Source organism: Podarcis gaigeae, assembly GCF_964106915.1.
Source record: "Podarcis gaigeae genome assembly, chromosome: 4".
In the NCBI taxonomy this organism is placed as follows: domain Eukaryota; kingdom Metazoa; phylum Chordata; class Lepidosauria; order Squamata; family Lacertidae; genus Podarcis; species Podarcis gaigeae.
The window spans coordinates 52072757-52093845 of record NC_139677.1 but is presented as its reverse complement, the minus strand read 5'-3'; the positions used below and the strand labels follow the sequence as shown (position 1 = coordinate 52093845).

Below are 21089 nucleotides of genomic sequence, written 5' to 3'. Positions count from 1 at the left end.
CCTCTTCTTCCACGACAGAGTCTGTCATATCATCTGGACCCTCCGGGAGCACGGCATCCTCCAGCTCTGAAGCGCTACCTCAGGTGACCACCAGGGAGCACGTTTCTTCAGAAAAATCTCCCGGGATCTCAGGGACAAGCGTGTTCTCGGCCACTACCCACACTGCTGACAACAGCTCCGCAGCACCAGTGGCAACAGAGAGCCCGGCTACCACTTGGACGGCAGGCCCAGCATCCAGTGCCTCCATCATGGCTTCATCCAGCGCGTCTTCGGAAAGCGGGCAGACCTCTCCTAGCGGAGTGCGGGACACCTCCGTGGAATCCAGCTCAGCCACCACAGCTCACGTCACCTCTCCACTAGCACCAACAGGGACGCCTGCTGCATCGTTGAGGAGCACCACTCCGAATGCAGCCAGCCCGACTGAAGAGACAGCCTCCTTGGAAGCTGCAAGCACCCTGGGCGGCCAGAGCTCTGCAGCGCCAGCCACAAGCATGGCTGGGGCCACCGGTTCCCCTGCTGCGTCCTTCTCCAGAAGCCCAAGTTATCCACAGGTCTCCACCGCAACCTCTTCCCACATGACGGCTAGTTCTTCCGGGACAGAAAGCGTAGCGGGTCCCAGCACCTCCGTCGGCTTATCAAGTACGGGAACAGGCAAGCTGGAAGTCTCCTCTTCTTCCACGACAGAGTCTGTCATATCATCTGGACCGTCCGGGAGCACGGCATCCTCCAGCTCTGAAGCGCTACCTCAGGTGACCACCAGGGAGCACGTTTCTTCAGAAAAATCTCCCGGGATCTCAGGGACAAGCGTGTTCTCGGCCACTACCCACACTGCTGACAACAGCTCCGCAGCACCAGTGGCAACAGAGAGCCCGGCTACCACTTGGACGGCAGGCCCAGCATCCAGTGCCTCCATCATGGCTTCATCCAGCGCGTCTTCGGAAAGCGGGCAGACCTCTCCTAGCGGAGTGCAGGACACCTCCGTGGAATCCAGCTCAGCCGCCACAGCTCACGTCACCTCTCCACTAGCACCAACAGGGACGCCTGCTGCATCGTTGAGGAGCACCACTCCAAATGCAGCCAGCCCGACTGAAGAGACAGCCTCCTCGGAAGCTGCAAGCACCCTGGGCGGCCAGAGCTCTGCAGCGCCAGCCACAAGCATGGCTGGGGCCACCGGTTCCCCTGCTGCGTCCTTCTCCAGAAGCCCAAGTTCTCCACAGGTCTCCACCGCAACCTCTTCCCACATGACGGCTAGTTCTTCCGGGACAGAAAGCGCAGCGGGTCCCAGCACCTCCGTCGGCTTAACAAGTACGGGAACAGGCAAGCTGGAAGTCTCCTCTTCTTCCACGACAGAGTCTGTCATATCATCTGGACCCTCCGGGAGCACGGCATCCTCCAGCTCTGAAGCGCTACCTCAGGTGACCACCAGGGAGCACGTTTCTTCAGAAAAATCTCCCGGGATCTCAGGGACAAGCGTGTTCTCGGCCACTACCCACACTGCTGACAACAGCTCCGCAGCACCAGTGGCAACAGAGAGCCCGGCCAGCACTTGGACGGCAGGCCCAGCATCCAGTGCCTCCATCATGGCTTCATCCAGCGCGTCTTCGGAAAGCGGGCAGACCTCTCCTAGCGGAGTGCGGGACACCTCCGTGGAATCCAGCTCAGCTGCCACAGCTCACGTCACCTCTCCACTAGCACCAACAGGGACGCCTGCTTCATCGTTGAGGAGCACCACTCCAAATGCAGCCAGCCCGACTGAAGAGACAGCCTCCTCGGAAGCTGCAAGCACCCTGGGCGGCCAGAGCTCTGCAGCGCCAGCCACAAGCATGGCTGGGGCCACCGGTTCCCCTGCTGCGTCCTTCTCCAGAAGCCCAATTTCTCCACAGGTCTCCACCGCAACCTCTTCCCACATGACGGCTAGTTCTTCCGGGACAGAAAGCGCAGCGGGTCCCAGCACCTCCGTCGGCTTATCAAGTACGGGAACAGGCAAGCTGGAAGTCTCCTCTTCTTCCACGACAGAGTCTGTCATATCATCTGGACCCTCCGGGAGCACGGCATCCTCCAGCTCTGAAGCGCTACCTCAGGTGACCACCAGGGAGCACGTTTCTTCAGAAAAATCTCCCGGGATCTCAGGGACAAGCGTGTTCTCGGCCACTACCCACACTGCTGACAACAGCTCCGCAGCACCAGTGGCAACAGAGAGCCCGGCTACCACTTGGACGGCAGGCCCAGCATCCAGTGCCTCCATCATGGCTTCATCCAGCGCGTCTTCGGAAAGCGGGCAGACCTCTCCTAGCGGAGTGCGGGACACCTCCGTGGAATCCAGCTCAGCCACCACAGCTCACGTCACCTCTCCACTAGCACCAACAGGGACGCCTGCTGCATCGTTGAGGAGCACCACTCCGAATGCAGCCAGCCCGACTGAAGAGACAGCCTCCTTGGAAGCTGCAAGCACCCTGGGCGGCCAGAGCTCTGCAGCGCCAGCCACAAGCATGGCTGGGGCCACCGGTTCCCCTGCTGCGTCCTTCTCCAGAAGCCCAAGTTATCCACAGGTCTCCACCGCAACCTCTTCCCACATGACGGCTAGTTCTTCCGGGACAGAAAGTGCAGCGGGTCCCAGCACCTCCGTCGGCTTATCAAGTACGGGAACAGGCAAGCTGGAAGTCTCCTCTTCTTCCACGACAGAGTCTGTCATATCATCTGGACCCTACGGGAGCACGGCATCCTCCAGCTCTGAAGCGCTACCTCAGGTGACCACCAGGGAGCACGTTTCTTCAGAAAAATCTCCCGGGATCTCAGGGACAAGCGTGTTCTCGGCCACTACCCACACTGCTGACAACAGCTCCGCAGCACCAGTGGCAACAGAGAGCCCGGCTACCACTTGGACGGCAGGCCCAGCATCCAGTGCCTCCATCATGGCTTCATCCAGCGCGTCTTCGGAAAGCGGGCAGACCTCTCCTAGCGGAGTGTGGGACACCTCCGTGGAATCCAGCTCAGCCACCACAGCTCACGTCACCGCTCCACTAGCACCAACTGGGACGCCTGCTTCATCGTTGAGGAGCACCACTCCAAATGCAGCCAGCCTGACTGAAGAGACAGCCTCCTCGGAAGCTGCAAGCACCCTGGGCGGCCAGAGCTCTGCAGCGCCAGCCACAAGCATGGCTGGGGCCACCGGTTCCCCTGCTGCGTCCTTCTCCAGAAGCCCAATTTCTCCACAGGTCTCCACCGCAACCTCTTCCCACATGACGGCTAGTTCTTCCGGGACAGAAAGCGCAGCGGGTCCCAGCACCTCCGTCGGCTTATCAAGTACGGGAACAGGCAAGCTGGAAGTCTCCTCTTCTTCCACGACAGAGCCTGTCATATCATCTGGACCCTCCGGGAGCACGGCATCCTCCAGCTCTGAAGCGCTACCTCAGGTGACCACCAGGGAGCAAGTTTCTTCAGAAAAATCTCCCGGGATCTCAGGGACAAGCGTGTTCTCGGCCACTACCCACACTGCTGACAACAGCTCCGCAGCACCAGTGGCAACAGAGAGCCCGGCTACCACTTGGACGGCAGGCCCAGCATCCAGTGCTTCCATCATGGCTTCATCCAGCGCGTCTTCGGAAAGCGGGCAGACCTCTCCTAGCGGAGTGCGGGACACCTCCGTGGAATCCAGCTCAGCCACCACAGCTCACGTCACCTCTCCACTAGCACCAACAGGGACGCCTGCTGCATCGTTGAGGAGCACCACTCCGAATGCAGCCAGCCCGACTGAAGAGACAGCCTCCTTGGAAGCTGCAAGCACCCTGGGCGGCCAGAGCTCTGCAGCGCCAGCCACAAGCATGGCTGGGGCCACCGGTTCCCCTGCTGCGTCCTTCTCCAGAAGCCCAATTTCTCCACAGGTCTCCACCGCAACCTCTTCCCACATGACGGCTAGTTCTTCCGGGACAGAAAGCGCAGCGGGTCCCAGCACCTCCGTCGGCTTATCAAGTACGGGAACAGGCAAGCTGGAAGTCTCCTCTTCTTCCACGACAGAGCCTGTCATATCATCTGGACCCTCCGGGAGCACGGCATCCTCCAGCTCTGAAGCGCTACCTCAGGTGACCACCAGGGAGCAAGTTTCTTCAGAAAAATCTCCCGGGATCTCAGGGACAAGCGTGTTCTCGGCCACTACCCACACTGCTGACAACAGCTCCGCAGCACCAGTGGCAACAGAGAGCCCGGCTACCACTTGGACGGCAGGCCCAGCATCCAGTGCCTCCATCATGGCTTCATCCAGCGCGTCTTCGGAAAGCGGGCAGACCTCTCCTAGCGGAGTGCGGGACACCTCCGTGGAATCCAGCTCAGCCACCACAGCTCACGTCACCTCTCCACTAGCACCAACAGGGACGCCTGCTGCATCGTTGAGGAGCACCACTCCGAATGCAGCCAGCCCGACTGAAGAGACAGCCTCCTTGGAAGCTGCAAGCACCCTGGGCGGCCAGAGCTCTGCAGCGCCAGCCACAAGCATGGCTGGGGCCACCGGTTCCCCTGCTGCGTCCTTCTCCAGAAGCCCAAGTTATCCACAGGTCTCCACCGCAACCTCTTCCCACATGACGGCTAGTTCTTCCGGGACAGAAAGCGTAGCGGGTCCCAGCACCTCCGTCGGCTTATCAAGTACGGGAACAGGCAAGCTGGAAGTCTCCTCTTCTTCCACGACAGAGTCTGTCATATCATCTGGACCGTCCGGGAGCACGGCATCCTCCAGCTCTGAAGCGCTACCTCAGGTGACCACCAGGGAGCACGTTTCTTCAGAAAAATCTCCCGGGATCTCAGGGACAAGCGTGTTCTCGGCCACTACCCACACTGCTGACAACAGCTCCGCAGCACCAGTGGCAACAGAGAGCCCGGCTACCACTTGGACGGCAGGCCCAGCATCCAGTGCCTCCATCATGGCTTCATCCAGCGCGTCTTCGGAAAGCGGGCAGACCTCTCCTAGCGGAGTGCGGGACACCTCCGTGGAATCCAGCTCAGCCGCCACAGCTCACGTCACCTCTCCACTAGCACCAACAGGGACGCCTGCTGCATCGTTGAGGAGCACCACTCCAAATGCAGCCAGCCCGACTGAAGAGACAGCCTCCTCGGAAGCTGCAAGCACCCTGGGCGGCCAGAGCTCTGCAGCGCCAGCCACAAGCATGGCTGGGGCCACCGGTTCCCCTGCTGCGTCCTTCTCCAGAAGCCCAAGTTCTCCACAGGTCTCCACCGCAACCTCTTCCCACATGACGGCTAGTTCTTCCGGGACAGAAAGCGCAGCGGGTCCCAGCACCTCCGTCGGCTTAACAAGTACGGGAACAGGCAAGCTGGAAGTCTCCTCTTCTTCCACGACAGAGTCTGTCATATCATCTGGACCCTCCGGGAGCACGGCATCCTCCAGCTCTGAAGCGCTACCTCAGGTGACCACCAGGGAGCACGTTTCTTCAGAAAAATCTCCCGGGATCTCAGGGACAAGCGTGTTCTCGGCCACTACCCACACTGCTGACAACAGCTCCGCAGCACCAGTGGCAACAGAGAGCCCGGCCAGCACTTGGACGGCAGGCCCAGCATCCAGTGCCTCCATCATGGCTTCATCCAGCGCGTCTTCGGAAAGCGGGCAGACCTCTCCTAGCGGAGTGCGGGACACCTCCGTGGAATCCAGCTCAGCTGCCACAGCTCACGTCACCTCTCCACTAGCACCAACAGGGACGCCTGCTTCATCGTTGAGGAGCACCACTCCAAATGCAGCCAGCCCGACTGAAGAGACAGCCTCCTCGGAAGCTGCAAGCACCCTGGGCGGCCAGAGCTCTGCAGCGCCAGCCACAAGCATGGCTGGGGCCACCGGTTCCCCTGCTGCGTCCTTCTCCAGAAGCCCAATTTCTCCACAGGTCTCCACCGCAACCTCTTCCCACATGACGGCTAGTTCTTCCGGGACAGAAAGCGCAGCGGGTCCCAGCACCTCCGTCGGCTTATCAAGTACGGGAACAGGCAAGCTGGAAGTCTCCTCTTCTTCCACGACAGAGTCTGTCATATCATCTGGACCCTCCGGGAGCACGGCATCCTCCAGCTCTGAAGCGCTACCTCAGGTGACCACCAGGGAGCACGTTTCTTCAGAAAAATCTCCCGGGATCTCAGGGACAAGCGTGTTCTCGGCCACTACCCACACTGCTGACAACAGCTCCGCAGCACCAGTGGCAACAGAGAGCCCGGCTACCACTTGGACGGCAGGCCCAGCATCCAGTGCCTCCATCATGGCTTCATCCAGCGCGTCTTCGGAAAGCGGGCAGACCTCTCCTAGCGGAGTGCGGGACACCTCCGTGGAATCCAGCTCAGCCACCACAGCTCACGTCACCTCTCCACTAGCACCAACAGGGACGCCTGCTGCATCGTTGAGGAGCACCACTCCGAATGCAGCCAGCCCGACTGAAGAGACAGCCTCCTTGGAAGCTGCAAGCACCCTGGGCGGCCAGAGCTCTGCAGCGCCAGCCACAAGCATGGCTGGGGCCACCGGTTCCCCTGCTGCGTCCTTCTCCAGAAGCCCAAGTTATCCACAGGTCTCCACCGCAACCTCTTCCCACATGACGGCTAGTTCTTCCGGGACAGAAAGTGCAGCGGGTCCCAGCACCTCCGTCGGCTTATCAAGTACGGGAACAGGCAAGCTGGAAGTCTCCTCTTCTTCCACGACAGAGTCTGTCATATCATCTGGACCCTACGGGAGCACGGCATCCTCCAGCTCTGAAGCGCTACCTCAGGTGACCACCAGGGAGCACGTTTCTTCAGAAAAATCTCCCGGGATCTCAGGGACAAGCGTGTTCTCGGCCACTACCCACACTGCTGACAACAGCTCCGCAGCACCAGTGGCAACAGAGAGCCCGGCTACCACTTGGACGGCAGGCCCAGCATCCAGTGCCTCCATCATGGCTTCATCCAGCGCGTCTTCGGAAAGCGGGCAGACCTCTCCTAGCGGAGTGTGGGACACCTCCGTGGAATCCAGCTCAGCCACCACAGCTCACGTCACCGCTCCACTAGCACCAACTGGGACGCCTGCTTCATCGTTGAGGAGCACCACTCCAAATGCAGCCAGCCTGACTGAAGAGACAGCCTCCTCGGAAGCTGCAAGCACCCTGGGCGGCCAGAGCTCTGCAGCGCCAGCCACAAGCATGGCTGGGGCCACCGGTTCCCCTGCTGCGTCCTTCTCCAGAAGCCCAATTTCTCCACAGGTCTCCACCGCAACCTCTTCCCACATGACGGCTAGTTCTTCCGGGACAGAAAGCGCAGCGGGTCCCAGCACCTCCGTCGGCTTATCAAGTACGGGAACAGGCAAGCTGGAAGTCTCCTCTTCTTCCACGACAGAGCCTGTCATATCATCTGGACCCTCCGGGAGCACGGCATCCTCCAGCTCTGAAGCGCTACCTCAGGTGACCACCAGGGAGCAAGTTTCTTCAGAAAAATCTCCCGGGATCTCAGGGACAAGCGTGTTCTCGGCCACTACCCACACTGCTGACAACAGCTCCGCAGCACCAGTGGCAACAGAGAGCCCGGCTACCACTTGGACGGCAGGCCCAGCATCCAGTGCTTCCATCATGGCTTCATCCAGCGCGTCTTCGGAAAGCGGGCAGACCTCTCCTAGCGGAGTGCGGGACACCTCCGTGGAATCCAGCTCAGCCACCACAGCTCACGTCACCTCTCCACTAGCACCAACAGGGACGCCTGCTTCATCGTTGAGGAGCACCACTCCGAATGCAGCCAGCCCGACTGAAGAGACAGCCTCCTTGGAAGCTGCAAGCACCCTGGGCGGCCAGAGCTCTGCAGCGCCAGCCACAAGCATGGCTGGGGCCACCGGTTCCCCTGCTGCGTCCTTCTCCAGAAGCCCAAGTTCTCCACAGGTCTCCACCGCAACCTCTTCCCACATGACGGCTAGTTCTTCGAGGACAGAAAGCGCAGCGGGTCCCAGCACCTTCGTCGGCTTATCAAGTACGGGAACAGGCAAGCTGGAAGTCTCCTCTTCTTCCACAACAGAGTCTGTCATATCATCTGGACCCTCCGGGAGCATGGCATCCTCCAGCTCTGAAGCGCTACCTCAGGTGACCACCAGGGAGCACGTTTCTTCAGAAACATCTCCTGGGATCTCAGGGACAAGCGTGTTCTCGGCCACAACCCACACTGCTGACAACAGCTCCGCACCACCAGTGGCAACAGAGAGCCTGGCTACCACTTGGACGGCAGGCCCAGCATCCAGTGCCTCCATCATGGCTTCATCCAGCGCGTCTTCGGAAAGCGGGCAGACCTCTCCTAGCGGAGTGCGGGACACCTCCGTGGAATCCAGCTCAGCCGCCACAGCTCACGTCACCTCTCCACGAGCACCAACAGGGACGCCTGCTGCATCGTTGAGGAGCACCACTCCGAATGCAGCCAGCCCGACTAAAGAGACAGCCTCCTCGGAAGCTGCAAGCACCCTGGGCGGCCAGAGCTCTGCAGCGCCAGCCACAAGCATGGCTGGGGCCACCGGTTCCCCTGCTGCGTCCTTCTCCAGAAGCCCAAGTTCTCCACAGGTCTCCACCGCAACCTCTTCCCACATGACGGCTAGTTCTTCCGGGACAGAAAGTGCAGCGGGTCCCAGCACCTCCGTCGGCTTATCAAGTACGGGAACAGGCAAGCTGGAAGTCTCCTCTTCTTCCACGACAGAGTCTGTCATATCATCTGGACCCTCCGGGAGCACGGCATCCTCCAGCTCTGAAGCGCTACCTCAGGTGACCACCAGGGAGCACGTTTCTTCAGAAAAATCTCCCGGGATCTCAGGGACAAGCGTGTTCTCGGCCACTACCCACACTGCTGACAACAGCTCCGCAGCACCAGTGGCAACAGAGAGCCCGGCTACCACTTGGACGGCAGGCCCAGCATCCAGTGCCTCCATCATGGCTTCATCCAGCGCGTCTTCGGAAAGCGGGCAGACCTCTCCTAGCGGAGTGCGGGACACCTCCGTGGAATCCAGCTCAGCCACCACAGCTCACGTCACCTCTCCACTAGCACCAACAGGGACGCCTGCTGCATCGTTGAGGAGCACCACTCCGAATGCAGCCAGCCCGACTGAAGAGACAGCCTCCTTGGAAGCTGCAAGCACCCTGGGCGGCCAGAGCTCTGCAGCGCCAGCCACAAGCATGGCTGGGGCCACCGGTTCCCCTGCTGCGTCCTTCTCCAGAAGCCCAAGTTCTCCACAGGTCTCCACCGCAACCTCTTCCCACATGACGGCTAGTTCTTCCGGGACAGAAAGTGCAGCGGGTCCCAGCACCTCCGTCGGCTTATCAAGTACGGGAACAGGCAAGCTGGAAGTCTCCTCTTCTTCCACGACAGAGTCTGTCATATCATCTGGACCCTACGGGAGCACGGCATCCTCCAGCTCTGAAGCGCTACCTCAGGTGACCACCAGGGAGCACGTTTCTTCAGAAAAATCTCCCGGGATCTCAGGGACAAGCGTGTTCTCGGCCACTACCCACACTGCTGACAACAGCTCCGCAGCACCAGTGGCAACAGAGAGCCCGGCTACCACTTGGACGGCAGGCCCAGCATCCAGTGCCTCCATCATGGCTTCATCCAGCGCGTCTTCGGAAAGCGGGCAGACCTCTCCTAGCAGAGTGTGGGACACCTCCGTGGAATCCAGCTCAGCCACCACAGCTCACGTCACCGCTCCACTAGCACCAACTGGGACGCCTGCTTCATCGTTGAGGAGCACCACTCCAAATGCAGCCAGCCCGACTGAAGAGACAGCCTCCTCGGAAGCTGCAAGCACCCTGGGCGGCCAGAGCTCTGCAGCGCCAGCCACAAGCATGGCTGGGGCCACCGGTTCCCCTGCTGCGTCCTTCTCCAGAAGCCCAATTTCTCCACAGGTCTCCACCGCAACCTCTTCCCACATGACGGCTAGTTCTTCCGGGACAGAAAGCGCAGCGGGTCCCAGCACCTCCGTCGGCTTATCAAGTACGGGAACAGGCAAGCTGGAAGTCTCCTCTTCTTCCACGACAGAGCCTGTCATATCATCTGGACCCTCCGGGAGCACGGCATCCTCCAGCTCTGAAGCGCTACCTCAGGTGACCACCAGGGAGCAAGTTTCTTCAGAAAAATCTCCCGGGATCTCAGGGACAAGCGTGTTCTCGGCCACTACCCACACTGCTGACAACAGCTCCGCAGCACCAGTGGCAACAGAGAGCCCGGCTACCACTTGGACGGCAGGCCCAGCATCCAGTGCTTCCATCATGGCTTCATCCAGCGCGTCTTCGGAAAGCGGGCAGACCTCTCCTAGCGGAGTGCGGGACACCTCCGTGGAATCCAGCTCAGCCACCACAGCTCACGTCACCTCTCCACTAGCACCAACAGGGACGCCTGCTGCATCGTTGAGGAGCACCACTCCAAATGCAGCCAGCCCGACTGAAGAGACAGCCTCCTTGGAAGCTGCAAGCACCCTGGGCGGCCAGAGCTCTGCAGCGCCAGCCACAAGCATGGCTGGGGCCACCGGTTCCCCTGCTGCGTCCTTCTCCAGAAGCCCAAGTTCTCCACAGGTCTCCACCGCAACCTCTTCCCACATGACGGCTAGTTCTTCGAGGACAGAAAGCGCAGCGGGTCCCAGCACCTTCGTCGGCTTATCAAGTACGGGAACAGGCAAGCTGGAAGTCTCCTCTTCTTCCACCACAGAGTCTGTCATATCATCTGGACCCTCCGGGAGCATGGCATCCTCCAGCTCTGAAGCGCTACCTCAGGTGACCACCAGGGAGCACGTTTCTTCAGAAACATCTCCTGGGATCTCAGGGACAAGCGTGTTCTCGGCCACAACCCACACTGCTGACAACAGCTCCGCACCACCAGTGGCAACAGAGAGCCTGGCTACCACTTGGACGGCAGGCCCAGCATCCAGTGCCTCCATCATGGCTTCATCCAGCGCGTCTTCGGAAAGCGGGCAGACCTCTCCTAGCGGAGTGCGGGACACCTCCGTGGAATCCAGCTCAGCCGCCACAGCTCACGTCACCTCTACACGAGCACCAACAGGGACGCCTGCTGCATCGTTGAGGAGCACCACTCCGAATGCAGCCAGCCCGACTAAAGAGACAGCCTCCTCGGAAGCTGCAAGCACCCTGGGCGGCCAGAGCTCTGCAGCGCCAGCCACAAGCATGGCTGGGGCCACCGGTTCCCCTGCTGCGTCCTTCTCCAGAAGCCCAAGTTCTCCACAGGTCTCCACCGCAACCTCTTCCCACATGACGGCTAGTTCTTCCGGGACAGAAAGTGCAGCGGGTCCCAGCACCTCCGTCGGCTTATCAAGTACGGGAACAGGCAAGCTGGAAGTCTCCTCTTCTTCCACGACAGAGTTTGTCATATCATCTGGACCCTCCGGGAGCACGGCATCCTCCAGCTCTGAAGCGATACCTCAGGTGACCACCAGGGAGCACGTTTCTTCAGAAAAATCTCCCGGGATCTCAGGGACAAGCGTGTTCCCGGCCACAACCCACACTGCTGACAACAGCTCCGCAGCACCAGTGGCAACAGAGAGCCTGGCTACCACTTGGACGGCAGGCCCAGCATCCAGTACCTCCATCATGGCTTCATCCAGCGCGTCTTCGGAAAGCGGGCAGACCTCTCCTAGCGGAGTGCGGGACACCTCCGTGGAATCCAGCTCAGCCGCCACAGCTCACGTCACCTCTCCACGAGCACCAACAGGGACGCCTGCTGCATCATTGAGGAGCACCACTCCGAATGCAGCCAGCCCGACTAAAGAGACAGCCTCCTCGGAAGCTGCAAGCAGCCTGGGCGGCCAGAGCTCTGCAGCGCCAGCCACAAGCATGGCTGGGGCCACCGGTTCCCCTGCTGCGTCCTTCTCCAGAAGCCCAAGTTATCCACAGGTCTCCACCGCAACCTCTTCCCACATGACGGCTAGTTCTTCCGGGACAGAAAGCGTAGCGGGTCCCAGCACCTCCGTCGGCTTATCAAGTACGGGAACAGGCAAGCTGGAAGTCTCCTCTTCTTCCACGACAGAGTCTGTCATATCATCTGGACCCTCCGGGAGCACGGCATCCTCCAGCTCTGAAGCGCTACCTCAGGTGACCACCAGGGAGCACGTTTCTTCAGAAAAATCTCCCGGGATCTCAGGGACAAGCGTGTTCTCGGCCACTACCCACACTGCGGACAACAGCTCCGCAGCACCAGTGGCAACAGAGAGCCCGGCTACCACTTGGACGGCAGGCCCAGCATCCAGTGCCTCCATCATGGCTTCATCCAGCGCGTCTTCGGAAAGCGGGCAGACCTCTCCTAGCGGAGTGCGGGACACCTCCGTGGAATCCAGCTCAGCTGCCACAGCTCACGTCACCTCTCCACTAGCACCAACAGGGACGCCTGCTGCATCGTTGAGGAGCACCACTCCGAATGCAGCCAGCCCGACTGAAGAGACAGCCTCCTCGGAAGCTGCAAGCATCCTGGGCGGCCAGAGCTCTGCAGCGCCAGCCACAAGCATGGCTGGGGCCACCGGTTCCCCTGCTGCGTCCTTCTCCAGAAGCCCAAGTTCTCCACAGGTCTCCACCGCAACCTCTTCCCACATGACGGCTAGTTCTTCCGGGACAGAAAGTGCAGCGGGTCCCAGCACCTCCGTCGGCTTATCAAGTACGGGAACAGGCAAGCTGGAAGTCTCCTCTTCTTCCACGACAGAGTCTGTCATATCATCTGGACCCTCCGGGAGCACAGCATCCTCCAGCTCTGAAGCGCTACCTCAGGTGACCACCAGGGAGCACGTTTCTTCAGAAAAATCTCCCGGGATCTCAGGGACAAGCGTGTTCCCGGCCACAACCCACACTGCTGACAACAGCTCCGCACCACCAGTGGCAACAGAGAGCCTGGCTACCACTTGGACGGCAGGCCCAGCATCCAGTACCTCCATCATGGCTTCATCCAGCGCGTCTTCGGAAAGCGGGCAGACCTCTCCTAGCGCAGTACGGGACACCTCCGTGGAATCCAGCTCAGCCGCCACAGCTCACGTCACCTCTCCACTAGTACCAACAGGGACGCCTGCTGCATCGTTGAGGAGCACCACTCCAAATGCAGCCAGCCCGACTGAAGAGACAGCCTCCTCGGAAGCTGCAAGCACCCTGGGCGGCCAGAGCTCTGCAGCGCCAGCCACAAGCATGGCTGGGGCCACCGGTTCCCCTGCTGCGTCCTTCTCCAGAAGCCCAAGTTATCCACAGGTCTCCACCGCAACCTCTTCCCACATGACGGCTAGTTCTTCCGGGACAGAAAGCGTAGCGGGTGCCAGCACCTCCGTCGGCTTATCAAGTACGGGAACAGGCAAGCTGGAAGTCTCCTCTTCTTCCACGACAGAGTCTGTCATATCATCTGGACCCTCCGGGAGCACGGCATCCTCCAGCTCTGAAGCGCTACCTCAGGTGACCACCAGGGAGCACGTTTCTTCAGAAAAATCTCCCGGGATCTCAGGGACAAGCGTGTTCTCGGCCACTACCCACACTGCTGACAACAGCTCCGCAGCACCAGTGGCAACAGAGAGCCCGGCCAGCACTTGGACGGCAGGCCCAGCATCCAGTGCCTCCATCATGGCTTCATCCAGCGCGTCTTCGGAAAGCGGGCAGACCTCTCCTAGCGGAGTGCGGGACACCTCCGTGGAATCCAGCTCAGCTGCCACAGCTCACGTCACCTCTCCACTAGCACCAACAGGTACGCCTGCTTCATCGTTGAGGAGCACCACTCCAAATGCAGCCAGCCCGACTGAAGAGACAGCCTCCTCGGAAGCTGCAAGCACCCTGGGCGGCCAGAGCTCTGCAGCGCCAGCCACAAGCATGGCTGGGGCCACCGGTTCCCCTGCTGCGTCCTTCTCCAGAAGCCCAATTTCTCCACAGGTCTCCACCGCAACCTCTTCCCACATGACGGCTAGTTCTTCCGGGACAGAAAGCGCAGCGGGTCCCAGCACCTCCGTCGGCTTATCAAGTACGGGAACAGGCAAGCTGGAAGTCTCCTCTTCTTCCACCACAGAGTCTGTCATATCATCTGGACCCTCCGGGAGCACGGCATCCTCCAGCTCTGAAGCGCTACCTCAGGTAACCACCAGGGAGCTCGTTTCTTCAGAAAAATCTCCCGGGATCTCAGGGACAAGCGTGTTCTCGGCCACTACCCACACTGCTGACAACAGCTCCGCAGCACCAGTGGCAACAGAGAGCCCAGCTACCACTTGGACGGCAGGCCCAGCATCCAGTGCCTCCATCATGGCTTCATCCAGCGCGTCTTCGGAAAGCGGGCAGACCTCTCCTAGCGGAGTGCGGGACACCTCCGTGGAATCCAGCTCAGCCGCCACAGCTCACGTCACCTCTCCACTAGCACCAACAGGGATGCCTGCTGCATCGTTGAGGAGCACCATTCCGAATGCAGCCAGCCTGACTGAAGAGACAGCCTCCTCGGAAGCTGCAAGCACCCTGGGCGGCCAGAGCTCTGTAGCGCCAGCCACAAGCATGGCTGGGGCCACCGGTTCCCCTGCTGCGTCCTTCTCCAGAAGCCCAAGTTCTCCACAGGTCTCCACCGCAACCTCTTCCCACATGACGGCTAGTTCTTCCGGGACAGAAAGCGCAGCGGGTCCCAGCACCTCCGTCGGCTTAACAAGTACGGGAACAGGCAAGCTGGAAGTCTCCTCTTCTTCGACGACAGAGTCTGTCATATCATCTGGACCCTCCGGGAGCACGGCATCCTCCAGCTCTGAAGCGCTACCTCAGGTGACCACCAGGGAGCACGTTTCTTCAGAAAAATCTCCCGGGATCTCAGGGACAAGCGTGTTCTCGGCCACTACCCACACTGCTGACAACAGCTCCGCAGCACCAGTGGCAACAGAGAGCCCGGCCAGCACTTGGACGGCAGGCCCAGCATCCAGTGCCTCCATCATGGCTTCATCCAGCGCGTCTTCGGAAAGCGGGCAGACCTCTCCTAGCGGAGTGCGGGACACCTCCGTGGAATCCAGCTCAGCTGCCACAGCTCACGTCACCTCTCCACTAGCACCAACAGGTACGCCTGCTTCATCGTTGAGGAGCACCACTCCAAATGCAGCCAGCCCGACTGAAGAGACAGCCTCCTCGGAAGCTGCAAGCACCCTGGGCGGCCAGAGCTCTGCAGCGCCAGCCACAAGCATGGCTGGGGCCACCGGTTCCCCTGCTGCGTCCTTCTCCAGAAGCCCAATTTCTCCACAGGTCTCCACCGCAACCTCTTCCCACATGACGGCTAGTTCTTCCGGGACAGAAAGCGCAGCGGGTCCCAGCACCTCCGTCGGCTTATCAAGTACGGGAACAGGCAAGCTGGAAGTCTCCTCTTCTTCCACCACAGAGTCTGTCATATCATCTGGACCCTCCGGGAGCACGGCATCCTCCAGCTCTGAAGCGCTACCTCAGGTGACCACCAGGGAGCTCGTTTCTTCAGAAAAATCTCCCGGGATCTCAGGGACAAGCGTGTTCTCGGCCACTACCCACACTGCTGACAACAGCTCCGCAGCACCAGTGGCAACAGAGAGCCCGGCTACCACTTGGACGGCAGGCCCAGCATCCAGTGCCTCCATCATGGCTTCATCCAGCGCGTCTTCGGAAAGCGGGCAGACCTCTCCTAGCGGAGTGCGGGACACCTCCGTGGAATCCAGCTCAGCCGCCACAGCTCACGTCACCTCTCCACTAGCACCAACAGGGATGCCTGCTGCATCGTTGAGGAGCACCATTCCGAATGCAGCCAGCCTGACTGAAGAGACAGCCTCCTCGGAAGCTGCAAGCACCCTGGGCGGCCAGAGCTCTGTAGCGCCAGCCACAAGCATGGCTGGGGCCACCGGTTCCCCTGCTGCGTCCTTCTCCAGAAGCCCAAGTTCTCCACAGGTCTCCACCGCAACCTCTTCCCACATGACGGCTAGTTCTTCCGGGACAGAAAGCGCAGCGGGTCCCAGCACCTCCGTCGGCTTAACAAGTACGGGAACAGGCAAGCTGGAAGTCTCCTCTTCTTCGACGACAGAGTCTGTCATATCATCTGGACCCTCCGGGAGCACGGCATCCTCCAGCTCTGAAGCGCTACCTCAGGTGACCACCAGGGAGCACGTTTCTTCAGAAAAATCTCCCGGGATCTCAGGGACAAGCGTGTTCTCGGCCACTACCCACACTGCTGACAACAGCTCCGCAGCACCAGTGGCAACAGAGAGCCCGGCCAGCACTTGGACGGCAGGCCCAGCATCCAGTTCCTCCATCATGGCTTCATCCAGCGCGTCTTCGGAAAGCGGGCAGACCTCTCCTAGCGGAGTGCGGGACACCTCCCTGGAATCCAGCTCAGCCGCCACAGCTCATGTCACCTCTCCACTAGCACCAACAGGGACGCCTGCTGCATCGTTGAGGAGCACCACTCCAAATGAAGCCAGCCCGACTGAAGAGACAGCCTCCTCGGAAGCTGCAAGCACCCTGGGCGGCCAGAGCTCTGCAGCGCCAGCCACAAGCATGGCTGGGGCCACCGGTTCCCCTGCTGCGTCCTTCTCCAGAAGCCCAATTTCTCCACAGGTCTCCACCGCAACCTCTTCCCACATGACGGCTAGTTCTTCCGGGACAGAAAGCGCAGCGGGTCCCAGCACCTCCGTCGGCTTAACAAGTACGGGAACAGGCAAGCTGGAAGTCTCCTCTTCTTCCACCACAGAGTCTGTCATATCATCTGGACCCTCCGGGAGCACGGCATCCTCCAGCTCTGAAGCGCTACCTCAGGTGACCACCAGGGAGCACGTTTCTTCAGAAAAATCTCCCGGGATCTCAGGGACAAGCGTGTTCTCGGCCACTACCCACACTGCTGACAACAGCTCCGCAGCACCAGTGGCAACAGAGAGCCCGGCCAGCACTTGGACGGCAGGCCCAGCATCCAGTGCCTCCATCATGGCTTCATCCAGCGCGTCTTCGGAAAGCGGGCAGACCTCTCCTAGCGGAGTGCGGGACACCTCCGTGGAATCCAGCTCAGCTGCCACAGCTCACGTCACCTCTCCACTAGCACCAACAGGGACGCCTGCTGCATCGTTGAGGAGCACCACTCCGAATGAAGCCAGCCCGACTGAAGAGACAGCCTCCTCGGAAGCTGCAAGCACCCTGGGCGGCCAGAGCTCTGCAGCGCCAGCCACAAGCATGGCTGGGGCCACCGGTTCCCCTGCTGCGTCCTTCTCCAGAAGCCCAAGTTCTCCACAGGTCTCCACCGGAACATCTTCCCACATGACGGCTAGTTCTTCCGGGACAGAAAGTGCAGCGGGTCCCAGCACCTCCGTCGGCTTATCAAGTACGGGAACAGGCAAGCTGGAAGTCTCCTCTTCTTCCACGACAGAGTCTGTCATATCATCTGGACCCTCCGGGAGCACGGCATCCTCCAGCTCTGAAGCGCTACCTCAGGTGACCACCAGGGAGCACGTTTCTTCAGAAAAATCTCCCGGGATCTCAGGGACAAGCGTGTTCTCGGCCACTACCCACACTGCTGACAACAGCTCCGCAGCACCAGTGGCAACAGAGAGCCCGGCTACCACTTGGACGGCAGGCCCAGCATCCAGTGCCTCCATCATGGCTTCATCCAGCGCGTCTTCGGAAAGCGGGCAGACCTCTCCTAGCGGAGTGCGGGACACCTCCCTGGAATCCAGCTCAGCCACCACAGCTCACGTCACCTCTCCACTAGCACCAACTGGGACGCCTGCTTCATCGTTGAGGAGCACCACTCCAAATGCAGCCAGCCCGACTGAAGAGACAGCCTCCTCGGAAGCTGCAAGCACCCTGGGCGGCCAGAGCTCTGCAGTGCCAGCCACAAGCATGGCTGGGGCCACCGGTTCCCCTGCTGCGTCCTTCTCCAGAAGCCCAATTTCTCCACAGGTCTCCACCGCAACCTCTTCCCACATGACGGCTAGTTCTTCCGGGACAGAAAGCGCAGCGGGTCCCAGCACCTCCGTCGGCTTATCAAGTACGGGAACAGGCAAGCTGGAAGTCTCCTCTTCTTCCACGACAGAGTCTGTCATATCATCTGGACCCTCCGGGAGCACGGCATCCTCCAGCTCTGAAGCGCTACCTCAGGTGACCACCAGGGAGCACGTTTCTTCAGAAAAATCTCCCGGGATCTCAGGGACAAGCGTGTTCTCGGCCACTACCCACACTGCTGACAACAGCTCCGCAGCACCAGTGGCAACAGAGAGCCCGGCTACCACTTGGACGGCAGGCCCAGCATCCAGTGCCTCCATCATGGCTTCATCCAGCGCGTCTTCGGAAAGCGGGCAGACCTCTCCTAGCGGAGTGCGGGACACCTCCCTGGAATCCAGCTCAGCCACCATAGCTCACGTCACCGCTCCACTAGCACCAACTGGGACGCCTGCTTCATCGTTGAGGAGCACCACTCCGAATGCAGCCAGCCCGACTGAAGAGACAGCCTCCTCGGAAGCTGCAAGCACCCTGGGCGGCCAGAGCTCTGCAGCGCCAGCCACAAGCATGGCTGGGGCCACCGGTTCCCCTGCTGCGTCCTTCTCCAGAAGCCCAAGTTCTCCACAGGTCTCCACCGCAACCTCTTCCCACATGACGGCTAGTTCTTCCGGGACAGAAAGCGCAGCGGGTCCCAGCACCTCCGTCGGCTTATCAAGTACGGGAACAGGCAAGCTGGAAGTCTCCTCTTCTTCCACGACAGAGTCTGTCATATCATCTGGACCCTCCGGGAGCACGGCATCCTCCAGCTCTGAAGCGCTACCTCAGGTGACCACCAGGGAGCAAGTTTCTTCAGAAACATCTCCCGGGATCTCAGGGACAAGCGTGTTCTCGGCCACTACCCACACTGCTGACAACAGCTCCGCAGCACCAGTGGCAACAGAGAGCCCGGCTACCACTTGGACGGCAGGCCCAGCATCCAGTGCCTCCATCATGGCTTCATCCCGCACGTCTTCGGAAAGCGGGCAGACCTCTCCTAGCGGAGTGCGGGACACCTCCGTGGAATCCAGCTCAGCCACAACAGCTCACGTCACCTCTCCACTAGCACCAACAGGGACGCCTGCTGCATCGTTGAGGAGCACCAGTCCGAATGCAGCCAGGCCGACTGAAGAGACAGCCTCCTTGGAAGCTGCAAGCACCCTGGGCGGCCAGAGCTCTGCAGCGCCAGCCACAAGCATGGCTGGGGCCACCGGTTCCCCTGCTGCGTCCTTCTCCAGAAGCCCAAGTTCTCCACAGGTCTCCACCGCAACCTCTTCCAACATGATGGCTAGTTCTTCCAGGACAGAAAGTGCAACGGGTCCCAGCACCTCCGTCGGCTTATCAAGTACGGGAACAGGCAAGGTGGAAGTCTCCTCTTCTTCCACGACAAAGTCTGTCATATCATCTCGACCCTCCGGGAGCACGGCATCCTCCAGCTCTGAAGCGCTACCTCAGTTGACCACCACGGAGCACGTTTCTTCAGAAACATCTCCCGGGATCTCAGGGACAAGCGTGTTCTCGGCCACTACCCACACTGCTGACAACAGCTCCGCAGCACCAGTGGCAACAGAGAGCCCGGCTACCACTTGGACGGCAGGCCCAGCATCCAGTGCCTCCATCATGGCTTCATCCAGCGCGTCTTCGGAAAGCGGGCAGACCTCTCCTAGCGGAGTGCGGGACACCTCTGTGGAATCCAGCTCAGCCGCCACAGCTCACATCACCTCTCCACTAGCACCAACAGGGATGTCTGCTGCATCGTTGAGGAGCACCACTCCGAATGCAGCCAGCCCGACTGAAGAGACAACCTCCTCGGAAGCTGCAAGCACCCTAGGCGGCAAGAGCTCTGCAGCGCCAGCCACAAGCGTGGCTGGGGCCACCGGTTCCCCTGCTGCGTCCTTCTCCAGAAGCCCAAGTTATCCACAGGTCTCCACCGCAACCTCTTCCCACATGACGGCTAGTTCTTCCGGGACAGAAAGCGCAGCGGGTCCCAGCACCTCCGTCAGCTTATCAAGTACGGGAACAGGCAAGGTGGAAGTCTCCTCTTCTTCCACGACAGAGTCTGTCATATCATCTGGACCCTCCGGGAGCACGGCATCCTCCAGCTCTGAAGCGCTACCTCAGGTGACCACCAGGGAGCACGTTTCTTCAGAAAAATCTCCCGGGATCTCAGGGACAAGCGTGTTCTCGGCCACTACCCACACTGCTGACAACAGCTCCGCAGCACCAGTGGCAACAGAGAGCCCGGCTACCACTTGGACGGCAGGCCCAGCATCCAGTGCCTCCATCATGGCTTCATCCAGTGCGTCTTCGGAAAGCGGGCACACCTCTCCTAGCGGAGTGCGGGACACCTCCGTGGAATCCAGCTCAGCCGCCACAGCTCACGTCACCTCTCCACTAGCACCAACATCTGCTTCATTGTTGAGGAGCACCACCCACACTTCTGACAACAGCTCCGCAGCACCAGTGGCAACAGGGAGCCCGGCTACCACTTGGCCCAGAGGCCCAGCATCCATTTCTTCTGTTATGGCTTCATCCAGCACATCTTTGGGAAGTGCACACACCTCCTCTGCATCCTCTCCGCACACTATTAGTAATGATTCTCTCATAGAAAGTACAGCAGTTTCTAGAACCTTGGCCAGAACTTCTCTAAGTGACTTTTCAATGACAACCCATAAGCCAGAGGTATTGTCTTCTGTGAAAACACCCCACCCAGTACCCTCTACCAAAATGCCTGAAGAATGCTGTGAGTGTAATTAGATTTCTTTATATTTGATGTTCTTTCTAAATGTGTATCAAATTTGCACTACCATTTTTTGTCTTTACAAATTATATTTTAATTTACAGTTCCCCGTAATTTCTTGTCTTTGCCCAATTAGAATATTTATTTAAAATTCTTTCCCCCCCTTTCATATATAGAAAGATCACTCTTGTTTTCTGCCCCCAGCCCTTATATGGGTCAGACTGCACCATCCTCAGGGAGGCTCAATTTCTTGTCTCACTTTGTTTAATCTCTTAATTTGCATATGCTGTGGAATAGAAGATCCCTGGAGCACAATATTAAATTGGGTGAAGAATGCTTCCTGGTCGTGGAATGCTTACTTACTTTCATAGGTGGATGGTAGAAAAATAGTGAAGGAGGGAATGCAA

The 21089-nt window shown here is 59.9% G+C and overlaps 1 protein-coding gene across 1 annotated transcript in view; it reads left to right on the top strand.

Moving 5' to 3' along the window:
- Positions 1–7913: 7913 nt before the first annotated feature.
- LOC310842839 (uncharacterized protein) overlaps positions 7914–21089 on the top strand; it is a 28450-nt gene continuing 15274 nt past the window's right edge. Inside the window, exons 1-2 of the mRNA XM_083734981.1 lie at positions 7914–9623; positions 20276–20685. Coding sequence (XP_083591107.1) covers positions 8043–9623; positions 20276–20386 — 1692 coding nt within the window. The 5' untranslated portion in view covers positions 7914–8042 and the 3' untranslated portion in view covers positions 20387–20685. The remainder of the gene's footprint in view (positions 9624–20275; positions 20686–21089) is intronic.